At 39.3% G+C, this 13420-nt stretch overlaps 1 protein-coding gene across 1 annotated transcript in view; it reads right to left on the reverse strand.

The window, feature by feature from the left end:
* The window catches only part of MATCAP2 (microtubule associated tyrosine carboxypeptidase 2), a 28086-nt gene that overhangs the window by 6281 nt on the left and 8385 nt on the right, over nt 1–13420 (reverse strand). Inside the window, exons 3-6 of the mRNA XM_064704891.1 lie at nt 5084–5227; nt 2849–2981; nt 1320–1625; nt 752–849 (exon numbers count right to left, since the gene is read on the reverse strand). Coding sequence (XP_064560961.1) covers nt 752–849; nt 1320–1625; nt 2849–2981; nt 5084–5227 — 681 coding nt within the window. The remainder of the gene's footprint in view (nt 1–751; nt 850–1319; nt 1626–2848; nt 2982–5083; nt 5228–13420) is intronic.

Genomic DNA, 13420 nt, shown 5'->3' on the forward strand with positions numbered 1-13420 from the left:
TGACAGTAAAGGGAAAACTCAAATGTGGACCAAAACCCTCTACCATAATATGCCCCTTCCCTTTATCACCCACTGATTGCTAAATAGGCAGAAATGTTGCTATACCAGCTCTAAATTCAAGCTCAAGTCAATTTGACTCCCTGTTTGTGTATGAACCCTGCTTAATGAACTATGAAAGCTTAGCAATCCTTGGGTTTAGGAAGTGTGACAAAATTTCTTCACTTTTTCAGATGAGCTGAGAATGAACAAGCCATGATGTTAGTTAGACTGGACCTAAAATTAGTTCTCAATTTGTGAATGCAGAAACATCATTATTCTGGGGGGGGGGGAGGGGGAACCTCATTTTTTAAAAACACCTGCCATCAATGAGAGAACTTTGAGATTAAACAGTCTTTGTGGTGGAAGGGGGGTGCATTAATGTCAAATGGTTGGTTCCTTTTGTCATCTTTTAGTACCTGTCTTGTTTGGCCAAGGCAGTCTGTTGTACTGCAAGTCAGGTAGTGTCCCATAAAGGTAGGAAAGTCTGAGAACTATGACCAAAAAAATCTTAATCTGATAAGTGAAGAATGAGGTCAAGCTGATAGAAATTTTTAGGACCTCAAAATACTTTCAACTTGCACAGTGTAATTGAAGGTGCTGTGCAGAGCAGAGAATTCTAGATCAAAGTAAAAGCACCATGACTCATAGTTCATTACAGGCAGGCTTGCTGAAATGATAAAACTGTTCCCTTGGGAATAATGAGTTCAATCACCTTTCCAAGGGCTGTCAGAAGATGGAAATCAATGGACTCCCTGTATCTCAGGATTCGGAGGATGCCATCCAAGTACACCTGGTCCTTATTGAAACAGCCTGAAAGGAATAGAGACACATTGCACTCTATCAGTGTTTGGTCAAGGCATGTTCTCAGAAGCCATTATGAGTAGAACAATTTTATTTTTAAAAACTAGATATTTTTATCACTGACTTTGAACACCTTTCAAAAAACTAGCTAGAAGGAAAAACCCACTAGCCAGAAAAAGAAATCAAACATAGAAAATAGGGCCTGTGAATAACCACAGGCAACATTACATCTGTAGAAAGCAGGTCAAACTGTGAGTATGAATTTTTTGAAAGTTTTGCATTTATGTTCCATTCCTACCAAAAAATAAAAAAATCCTTTACTGATTCAGCTTGAAGGTCTCACCCATGAGCAGCCTTGTTTTCCATCAGAGTGTGGAGCCCAGTTTCTCCCTTTTGCAAAGGTTTTACTGTGTGACATGACTAGGGAACTCTGTGCATGTTCTGAAAACCCCACAAGTGAAGACAAAGAGGGAACTCACCCGGCTGTGAGGTGTCAGTCCACCCTCTCTTGGCCCGTACGCAGTAATCCCACCTAGTGTTGGGGTCCTTGACAAATTTGCCCACATCCTGGAAAAGCTGACTGAAGGACATTTGGCTGGCCTGGTACACTGTGTAGTAGAGCAGGGCAGCTCTCCAAAGGAAAGGGTCTTTGCGGAACAGGACACTGTGAATGCTCGCTAGCCCCTCTTCTGTGGGGTTGATTGGCTTTAACCCATGCTTCCTGCGGCCGTTGCGGTTGCACCAAGGCTGGCTGTTGTTGTTGAAACCCCGAAAGTAATGAGTTCCTGAAAAAAAAAATTAAAAAAAAAAGGAATCTGGCGCTTAGAACAATAGGAACCTGGCACTTAAACATGTTAATCATCCAGTGATTAACAAAAAGTTATAAAATATATAAGTAGATACCCATTTCAGAACTCTGAGCTGGTAGGACTGGGCACTGGGAAAAGCAATGACTTTAGCCTTGTCTACAACAGAATATTTTGTCAGAGATATATATACCATGCCAATATTCACCTGCTGACTGGAAGTGAAATTCCTGAAAATGCTGAAGTAATGCAACTATCAGGAGGACTTTCTAAAGCTATGAAAAGGAATTTTCAGAAGTCTTACAAGCTGAATTGTATCTGGCATAGGCTAGGCATTGTAGGGAACAGCAGGAAGGAAAATCAAAGTAAAAGGGTAGAAATGTTGCCTCCTGAAGGTGATTAAACAGCACTACTGCAGCCTTGGAAGATGCTATGTCCCCTAAAATGTGAGTAACAGGGGTTCTAGGCAATTGCAAGGCTTACTCTTCAGTTGCTATTCAGGCACTAGACAAGTTTATCAATATTTTATGTACTTAGTTGAAACAGATGCACTGAAAAATTTGTAGAAATTTTCCACAGGGTTGGGCCAACCTTGCATAATGCAAAACCATGGCAATTTTACACCAGTTTAGGGATCACTGGGTAAATTCTTCATACCTACATTTGCAAGCAGTGCAGCGTGACAAATGCAGGTTTGTAAAGTGACATGGCCGGAGCTAAGGTTGAACAGTCACACTATTTTTATTTCCTTTTTTTTTAACTCTAGAGTAGTTAAAAAAAAATTGCTCTAATGAGCAAAATGTCCCTAAGCAATGACAGCACAGAAGGTATGCCCTGGAGCAGAGCCTCTGGGCTAGCATCATCTGAAAGGATTACTCTCTTTCTGCTCCAAGATTCCTTTGGCATGGGAACCTCAGTGCTGTAAGTGGGACTGGCTGGTAGGCTTACTTTGAAAGCTTCCTCTGGATCTGACCTGAAATGCTAGTGTCCATGAACCCTAGGAATCCTTTTCAAAGGGTTTCTCCTTGCCTTTAGGGAAAGAGAAGGTTTCTCTTCCCTTTAGCACATCTCCAGCACAGGCTATTTGGATAGGGATGTTCCCTCTTGCTGTACCTGTCCAGTGCCTGGCCCACCACTGTGCCATAGGTAAGAATGCATGCAAGCACTCCCCAGTGCCTGCAGCAGGGGTGTGATGCTCATACCAATCTCGTGTCTCAGCATGCCCTCCAGCCAGTGCTCGCGCGCGGTGGAGACATTGATGGTGAGAGTGGGGCGGCCGTTCACCACCGTCATGGAGGCTCGCGACAGCAGGTCCTCCGTGAGATGGACCACGATCTGGAGAGGAGAGAGTTCAGACAGGACTGAAAGAGCTCTCTTCTCACTCCTGATCCTGCTTTTTCCTCTGGCTCTTCCATTATTTCATGTCTCTTTGGTTCCCTGCCCTCCACAAATCTGTCTTGTGATCAGCGGTCACCTGAGGAGAGCCTTCGGAATGACTTTATCCTGCTCACCTGGGCTGCTAACAGAAGCTCAGACTTTATGGAGTGAGTAACGGTGAGCATAGACCAAAGTAAGACTGAAAAATTTAGTATGGGAACACTGACTAGACTCAGAGGGCAGAGAGCAATTGCATGCATAATAGATTAGAGAAAATACCAGTTTTTGACCTGTGTTGAATTATCTTAGTATTACTGAGAACTGAAAAATACTAGACAAGAACACGTAAATTGACTAGGTATCTATATAATTAGTTGTCTGAATGCATTTCAGTTGCAATTCTAAAGCCACTTGAATGAGAGGGGGAAGTACTGTGTACATTTTCTCCTGTTACATGAAATATTGAAATACGGGCATTGTTTTGTTCTACACAGCAGAATAGCTCTTGCTTTCCTGTTTTCTCTTGGAAAACTGGTAGTAAAAACAAAAACTAGCACAGAAGGAAACTAATGCATATTGGTATATTGTATTATTTGACTTAAAAAAGCCTTTTTAAACAAGTGACTGTGAGGGAAAAGTGAAACTCTTTGTTAAAGACTAAGCACCTTTCCCTCTTCATGTAAAGCCTAATGGAACAGTACTGCTCAGAAGAGTACAAGGGAGACTACTTTAAAGGAAGATTACTTTTTTAATATCCAAAATAAAGGACCCAGAGATCAAAGGCATGAATATAACACCTCTCTGTACTCAAAACTCGCCCTCAGCTTCAAGTTCAACAGCAAACCATCAGTCCCATAAAACTTGCATTTAAGAGGCAGGAAAAAAAAGTAAATCCCAAAGCATTTAGATTTAAAGGACAGGTGCCACTTAGCTTTATTAACACCTCTTCAGCTGAAAAGAGTATTTTCATATTTTAGACCATCCTAAGCATTATGTATTATCCCTATTTTCACAGAAAAAGTGAAGCATTTCATTAAGAAGGACATGGGTTGCTGGATGAGGATGTAGGATCCAGTTGCCATGAAGTCAAACCAAGCCAAAAATGAAGAGGGAAATAAAAGTACAAGAAAAGACAAAACATGTATTTTTTTCTGCTTGCTCTAAACTGTAGTTTATTAATCCTGTGCTTATAAACCAAGGTTAAGTCTGGTTATCACTGTCAAATCACAGTCTCACAAAAATGTGTGATGAGTTTAGCAGTTTCTTCTAATAATATTATGTTTACCAATTAAACCTAGTTTCTGGGAAATTAATTTTTGCCTTATGATTCCAGACTCCTCTTGCTCACTTCCAGTGATCTCATCCCAGTCTTTGACTCTGTCATCTGGTATTTCATTTGGATTAATCCCCTTTTTATACATTCAATTTCATCTGACTTTTCCAAGCAATTTCATGTACCTTCATCAAACTAGTGTTCTAAAATTCTGAATACAGAAAATAAGTTCTTTTTCACAGGGCTCTAAAAATTAGGTGGTTAAAGCCAGGAAAAAACAGCACTTAAACCAACTCAACAAGTTCTTTCAGACATTTTTATTCACTTATGTCACTTTCATTTGTGTTGCTTCTTATAAATCACTCTCTTGGGCTGCTGCTTATTTTTCTTGGCCTTTTCTTAACTCTTTCCTTTGGTGTAAATAATTTGATACAGGAGAACAGATGGCAGAACTGATGAATAAATGGAAATGTGCTGGTCTCCAAGTAGATGAAAAAAGGAGGGAAGGAAGGGTGTCGTTCTTGGGTACTCCCAAAAGAAGAGAATTTAAGAACAAGCATATATGAACCAGGAAACAGGCTCAGAGAGATGACTGAAGCCTTCACAATGAATGTGTGTCGTTTCAATTGTTCACACATTAGACTGGGCTTAGCTATGAGAAAAGTATGATGTAAGGAATATTCTTGTGATTATGGAGGAAAGGCCTCCCAGATGGTCTCTTGGGTCCATCCAATGTCTAAGGTCTGTCCACACAAGTGTTTCTTTCCTGATCCAGTGCAGGACTTACCTCACCAAGACAGCCTTCTTTCACCATGTACTTCCTGACGTGATTCCAGATACGACTTTTGGTCAGCAAGCTGCCTCCAGTGGCCTGTTCAAATTTTTCATAGCTTCCATATTTCTGCAATGTCCGCTTCATAATGTTAATGGACTGTAAGATGAAAAAACATAGCAAATATCAGGGCAGTAAGATCCCCATGCCAGATTGACACTTGTAATCTTTCTCTCGTTCTCAATCTGTCTTTTTTCCTTAGTTTAAAATCCTCCTTTTCTTAACTCACTGGCAGCCTCACTAACAGGCTGTACTCATTTAATACATGCCGACATGCTCTGCAATGAATTTATGCCATCTTCAGATGTACATTAATGCCAAAGTACTGAAAAAAGATTCTGATCAACTCATCTTAGACCCACATACATCAGTGTGATGATTAGATGATTATCAGTCTAGTGAAATAATACCTAATTTCTCTTTAATTTTGGCAATGTTGTACAACTGCCTTGTAAAACAGATTTAACAGGTCTCCAGGACATTTGCAGTTTGACAGCTTGTTTCTTTTTATGTTTTTCCAAAGAATTTGAAAAAGATCAACTATTACTGTCATTTCACTTCATTCTTGGCATGTTCTAATTTAGGACCACTGATTAAGCAGATGTGTAACTATAATTTTAACAGTAATACCTCTACCAAAAATGTCTCCTTACAATAAAATCCCTTGTACCATGGGTGTCTGTGTGAGAAAGGAGGAGAGAGAGCAGGAACTTTTATTTACAAAACTTTCATTTAAACTTTTCATTTAAACCACAGTGCTTCTTTAAAACTCCTCAAAATGAAGGCCTATTTCATGAGATAAATAGAGTAGTATCAACAATTCTCCTATGAATTGCTGCTAGAAGAAGTTCCTAGAGCAAAGCCCAGCACAATGCCCATAAACATGATCTGGACTATGCATATTGAAGATTTTATTGATGGGGTGTGAAATGCTCATCCCTAGTTATCTTCTTTCCAGCACATCATTACACACCTTAAAAGAAAATGTGCTATGGAATAACTTCTTTCCCAGCAACAGTCCAGCTACAAGGAATAGCTTTTTTCAGAGACTTGATAACAGAAGTTCCTGGCACTACCTTAAAAAATTAATGTTCTTGCTAAGAAAATATCACTAACATTAAAAAGTGAAAATCTTGTAGACTGAATCTCTTTTTACACTATACACTTATATCCCTTCATAAATGCATTTGTCTACAGCTATGTAAATTCTGACATTGGCAGGTTGACTGATTTTCCACAAAAATTGGATTAATTTTTTATCTTTCACAGCTACCAACAATCCTTCTCTAATGTTTTTCAAGTTGAAACTAATCAACCCCGAGTAATTGCTACTGAAACCCATAAATGGCAGCTAGACATATCTTTAAAGTCTAATAGCTCTTTGATGAAGGAAAGGTCACTTACTGGAAGGCCACAGAAATATTGCACCTAATGATCAGTATTTCTTTGTCTTGTATATTTTTCCAAACCATTTTTTCATTTTTTAAAATTACCTATGAATTTTAACTTCTAAAAATATTGTCTGTTTTATAATTCTTTTAGTGTCTGCACATTCTGAGGCATTTGCCTGTCTTATACAAAATCCTTGGTTAAAGAAGCGAGCTAAATATTCCCTTTTCCCAGGAAGTTAATTCCCAGCCAGCAGCCTGAACAATTCATGATAACAGTTCTTCAGTCTCCTTTGCCAGGTGCCAGATCCTTAAGATATTTATGTCACCTACTAGTTGTTTGGAATATTGGGTTTCTATGAACAATTAATTAACTTTATTTGTTCACTCTGGAAGAAGTCATCTGTCAATCAACCTTCCAGCATGAAATTTGTCTTCACAACTTGTTGATATTAAATTTCAATTAAATCTATAGGACTAAACACTAAGTACCCACTTAAATTCTAGGATGCCTAAATTTGTTTGAAATTAACTCAGGGGTGACCTTATCACTCTCTACACCTCCCTGAAAGGTGGCTGTAGCCAGGTGAGGGTTGGTCTCTTCCTCCAGGCAGCAACTGACGGAACCAGAGGACACAGTCTCAAAGTGCATCAGGGGAAATATAGGCTGGATATTAGGAAGAATTTTTTACAGAAAGGGTGATAAAGTTCTGGAATGGTCTGCCCAGGGAGGTGGTGGAGTCACCATCCCTGGAGGTGTTTAAGCAAAGACTGGTTGTGGCACTCAGTGCCATGGTTTAGTTGAGGTGTTAGGGCATGGATTGGACTCAATGATCTTTATAAGGTCTCTTCCAGCCTAGTGGTTCTGTGAAGTCTGTGAAATCTCAGAGGACTCTCCAACCTTAGCTGGAGTGCAGGCGTTTTCTAAAACCACCTCATCACAGTGAACAGAGAGAGAAAATGAGCACTGAACACATCAAACCTCCTGCCTGACTGTCTGTAACAGCAAACTCCCTGGAGCTGAGACCTCCGGGCTACAGAAGGCAGCATGATTTTGGGAGTCAGGAGACCCAAGTTCTAACTCTTCCTGCCTGCTTGCAGGCACCTTCCTGGGCTGTTGAAACTTTCCTAAATGCTGTGAGACACTTGAATCAACAACACAATACAAACAGCAGGTTCTCAGACACAGGTCCTCCTCAAGAAACACAGACCCACTCCAACCTCTCCTACCTCAACCTGACAGAGTTCACAGCTTCAAGGGGAAACTTCTTTATGTGCCACACTAGGTAACCCACATCCTGCCATTCCATCCACATCCAGATATGTGTTGCAAGTTTGAGCTCCTGCATACTGAGAAAGCTGTTAAGCTTAAACCTCCTCTTTGCTGAAGAGATATTCAGAGATTACTAAGAAGGGTGCTCACCCCTATATCACCTTCTCTCTTGACTCTGTTTCAAGTGAAACAGAAAAAGTCCCAAGAATTCTTTCCAAGTGGGCAGGTGTGGCTCTGGAATCTCTGAAACAACAGGGAGAGCCTTCACACACAGGCACATTGCACACAAATCCCTAGGGAGTGGCACATGGCCCTGACACTGGGGTGAGCCCCATCCCCAGTGATGCTCCTGGTTTGGACATTTTTTGCCACAACCACTCCTGCTGGGGGTGGTTCCAGAAGGGAAATGGTTTGGGAAATGTTTGGTTTCCAGGCACTGACTACAACACCAAGCCCTTAATTTGGGATTCTGCACCTGCCTCCAAGGTGAGATGACTCAGTCAGCTGTTGCAAGAACTTGCTGGGAAAGGGGAAAATCCAGACCAGCATGCCAGCTGCTGCCTACTGCAGCATCCAACTGTGAGCTGATTTTCCAGCCTCTGGGCCAGCAGAACACTGGTACTGCTGCACTTCCTGAGGCCAAACTGTAAACTCTTCAGCAACAGGTGAAAAAATGGAAGAAAAGAAGAACTATGTGGCTGTACCAGGTTACTGGTTAGGAGTAGTAATTCCTGTTCTTTTCAATATTACCTAGAATGTCTGCTTATCCCTCTGATCACTACCAAAGAGTGGCAAAAGAAGTAGCAATCGTAAGACAAGCCCCCTTGCACAGCAAACTCTACAGATGCTCAAGAAAGCAATGACACAGAAGCACGAACAAGAGCAAGGCAAGGCTGTTTCACTTACTGGATTAGGTTACAGTGGTGTTGGCTTTTTAAAACAAATTATTTACAGCCAAGTAGGTCTCTGAATCTCAAATCACCCTGTCCAGCAACTCAGCTCAATGGTTGAGAGTTATAGTAGAGATGTGTACTGATAAGACTTCTTATGAGTAGTGTGAGGCAAGCAAGTCAGAGAAGGGTCTCAGTGATCCAGGAGTCAGCCCCCTGCTTGAGTCAGCTCATCCTACATTTAGTTCTGCTGCAAAGGAGTTGCAATCTCTGCTGAGATTTGTAAGGCAGATAAGGTAGACACACACCATTGCTCTTCTTCCTGCATAACTTATCTGCTGGGGAGAAAAAAGCTTCCAAGGTGCATCATTAGGTAACATTTAGTACCAGGCTGAGCTTGTTAGTTTAATCAACAGCCATAAAATGGTGGCTGTTTGGGTCAAGAGGAATGGAGGGAGGAAGGTAAATATCCATTTCTAGTCTGCTCAGGCTGTAGTATTTGGGGTTTTATTTAGTGTTTATAGGGGTTTTTCTTCTGCATGCTTGCTCTTAGTGGTATAACGGTCACATTTAAGTAATTTAGAGCTGGTAGAAATATTTTCAATTAAAAACTTTTAAATTACTTTGTAAAGAATTTGAAGTTAACACTCACTGGATTTTTGTATGAGACTGTGCTCTGAAGTAAAGCTACCTTCCCACTGTGGTGTCACCAGAAGTGATCTATTAGTCCCTTCTAGGGGAAGAGAGACGTTTGTGAGAATCTGTGCCACTTGGATGGGCTGCCATGCTTTGTGTTATGTATTAGCACACCTTATCCATAAATCCTAGTTAGCAGGGGAATTTGTTACTAGTGCAGAATGAGGTGTTTTACAATTATGTGCTTTATACAGACAGTGTCATGTCCTTGAATCTTCCACATGCCTCAGCTGTGACATCACTTGGACATAGCAAAGGATTACTCAGTGTTGAATGCCATGTTGTTTAGCCTTCCTGCTCCACCTAACTCTTTTTCCCCAACATCTGATAAATTTGCTAATTGTAGGCTACTTTTGTTATTGCCTTAAAAGGTGTCACACAAACACTTGCAATGTGGTGTAACTGGTTTATTTATGAATTTAAAACTGCTATACTTGAATATATAGCAAGGGAAGAGGATGCATAACTCTTTTGTGGGAGGATCACTCATCTGATGAAATGGTTGGGTTTTTTTTGGTTTTTTTTTTTTTAAATGTATACAGAAATACAATTCTTGCTGCCATGTACAATTCAAAGAAACAGGGTCCCTAAAATTACAACTTGCTGATTTTGGTTCAGCAAATTGCAACTGTTAAGTTCATCTGCTCTGCAAACACTGGGAACAACTATTTCTAAGCAAATATTGCCACCTCTAGCATCTGAGCAAAAATAACAAACGCTTTGAGCGCTAAGAAATTTCACAATGAGGGATAAGTAGTTTGAGCCAGAAAACTTTTGGAGCACAGAGCTGCTGCAGTGACCTTGAAACACAGTGGTAAGAAAATTAACTTCTGTAATACCGGATATGTTAATCCTTCTGAAGAGTGCAAATCTGCATACTATTTTCTATTCTCCAGTTTATTTCCCTAAAGGCACTGTATTGTGTGACTCATGAAAATACTTATTATGAAGAAAATATCATAATGGAGATATGGAGAAACAAACAGAATACAGTATGAGAAGGAAGACACTAAAACTAGCATTTTTCAAATGCATTACTAACTCAAAAATGTTTTCTCGATGTCTGTGAAAAGTCAATCAATAGAAGTGTTGGGCTGTGCCCAAGGTTTAAAAGCTCTGATTTAAGCGGAGGCATGGGGTAAAGAGGGTGCTCACAAGCCTGTGTACTCCCCACTGCAGCACTGCTGGGTTAATGGTTTGCAAACTTTCAGTGCTCTTTGCCTTTAAAAAAAGTAAATAAATGGGGCAGAGTGTGATTTGTCTTCCAGACATATTTCAGTAACGCTGTATTAACCAATTTCATAGACATGCACAAATGCAGAAAGGGCAATAAGAAAACACAATCTGTCTCAATGTCCTAGCAGGCTATGCACAGCTGTGGGTAAAAAGATTTCTGAGATGACTGAAAAATTTTCTAAAATTCTGAAATGTCAGGTTTTGAGCTCATTTTGCTTAAGTATCCTAAAAGCCCCCTATAAACATGGTGGGTTCAGTCAGTAAGAGCTGGGTTTACAGCTTTTTACTCATAAAAGAGCAGGCAAGTGTAAGTTGCCATGAGCACCTTGTATAGAAAAAAAATAGGAATAACTATTCACAGTTGCCAAGGCTTTCTAAAATAAGTGGAGCAATAAACAGAAGCCAAATATGCTTCCAAAAAAAACCCCAACAAAACTGAACCTTCTTGTAGCAAAAAGGAGGACTACACACAGTTGCATTTTTACTGCAGACCCAGCTCTTGACACTGTGAGTACTTTTTTTGCAACTGAAGTCATCCTTTCTGAACTTCCTGTAAGATACCTACGTGTTTCTTCTGACAAGTAAAATCTGCCTGAAAAAAAAATAGCAATGAGGAAAAGCGAGTGCTCCCACAATACTTCCTGATTAAAATTTTTGATTAATGCTGCTTTTTCTGGATAGTAAATTTGCATGAAATTAAATTCAAATTTGCGTGGAGATGAAAATTTCTAAAGCTAGTTGTAGATAAAAGAGAGAGAGTGACACCTGCTGGGCTTGGAGCTGTGTTAAAGCTGCTGGTTTGGGATTTTTATGTGCAAGGTATTTTTGTTTAGTATTTTTAGGACTGAACTTTGAATACATGCTTTTCTAGTGACTCAAACTAAGTCTTGTGAAACAATTTACATATTTCTTGTTAACTGGCAGAAATATCCTTCCTTGAATGTTAAATCCCTTACTGCCTTTTATAAAGTTGTTACAGGGCCTTCATTTTCCCATACTTTTTACGGACAGGGAAAAAGGTAGAATTACAAATCAGAAAAATATTGAGGAATCATTAATTCTTAAAGTAGTCAATATTTACACTTATGGGTGTTTGTTAAAAGAAAGGTAAACCAAAGACAGGTTTGCTCCAGAAAATCATTATGCATAAAAGGACTTCCAAGGCTCTGCTAGCCCATGCTAAAAGGGATAATTTATATTAAATTCAGTTTTTCAAATCAGTAGCTGTTGATTTGCTGTCATCTATGTTGCTAATATTGCTAAAAAAATCAAAGGAAAACTTATTAAAAAGCTCTAGTCAAGGAGTAGTTTTATTTGTGTCATTACAATTTAGTTCATTGTTTGGAAGTATGGAACATGATTTTAAGAATAGAACAGCTGTTCCCTTTTCTCATAAAGAAAATAAATTTTTAATGAAAATGCAGAAACTGAGTTGTTAAAATATACAGATATTTTCAGTGTGAAAATGGAGTCTGTCAATACAATGATGTAATGGGTAACAACACTTTTGTATATTCTTCGGTTTAGAAGAAGAAAAAAAAATATCAGTCTGTTCACAAGTCAGGGATCACTTCTTACATTCCCTAGTCCTTTTAATTCATGTATCTTTGCCACCAGGAATTTTAGTTTTAAGTGAAATATTCATATTGCAAAGAAGTGAAACTCATGGAATGGCAGGATGTCTTCCCAAGTTAAGTATCACTTGAATACATAAGAGTCTCTGTTTAGAAAAGCCTGTTAGACCTAAATAAGATCTAAACCATTTAAAAATAATAAAAAAAAATCCTCTAAACCACTTAAAAATAGCAAAAGTGGGGAGAATACTGCTACTGCACAGATAAGAACTGGGTTTTGTCACTTAGGTCAAAGTTAAAAGCGGGGCTTTTGCTGTTTAGGTTTTCTGTAATTCAGGTAGGAAGCCAAGGCAGTTACATAGAATGGAAATGTCTGTAGCTATGTTACCAGTGTGGCTGCAAGTTATGAAAAACCAAAACTGTCTTCTTAAAATTTACCTCTCTCTGGAATGGAATTTGGCAGCTGTTTGATTGAGTCTAATGTATATCCAAATACCCTTTCAAAGTTGATTAAAACAAGTAACACCAACATATGCTTATCCAATAACTATGACCTCAAATAATTGCTATCCTCTCCCAATCCCTGTGTCACCAAGAGGATTGGCAGGATTTCTATGCTGCCTTATTCTTCTGCCTGTTTAGGCACTGTATTTTTCCTCTACTGGATCCTGCTTCATTGCCTACAAAAACTTTCTTGCTTTAAATTCTGTTTCATGTAAACCATTTAGAAGGAACTGTGCCTTTATCCCTTAAAATCCTGTAAATTTCGGAAAGGTTTTAATTTTTTTTTAATTAAAAAGATTTTATTTCAGTTCTACTAGTGCATTCTCATCTTTGATGCATCTTTCAAAGAGCAGGGTGTGACAGTGCTCACAGGGGTCTGAGGATGAGGGAAGAAATGAGGATCTGACTCCATGTCTCAGAAGGCTTGATTTATTATTTTATGATATATATTATATTAAACTATACTAAAAGAATAGAAGAAAGGATTTCATCAGAAGGCTAGCTAAGAATAGAAAAAGAAGGAATGAATAACAAAGGTTTGTGTGTCGGACAGAGAGTCTGAGACTGTGATTGGCCATTAATTAGAAACAACCACATGAGGCCAATCACAGATGCACCTGTTGCATTCCACAGCAGCAGATAATAATTGTTTACACTTTGTTCCTGAGGCCTCTCAGCTTCTCAGGAGGAAAAATCCTAAGGAAAGGATTTTTCATAAAAGATGTCTGTGA

This window comes from Zonotrichia leucophrys, chromosome 2 (genome assembly GCF_028769735.1).
Source record: "Zonotrichia leucophrys gambelii isolate GWCS_2022_RI chromosome 2, RI_Zleu_2.0, whole genome shotgun sequence".
Lineage (NCBI taxonomy): Eukaryota > Metazoa > Chordata > Aves > Passeriformes > Passerellidae > Zonotrichia > Zonotrichia leucophrys.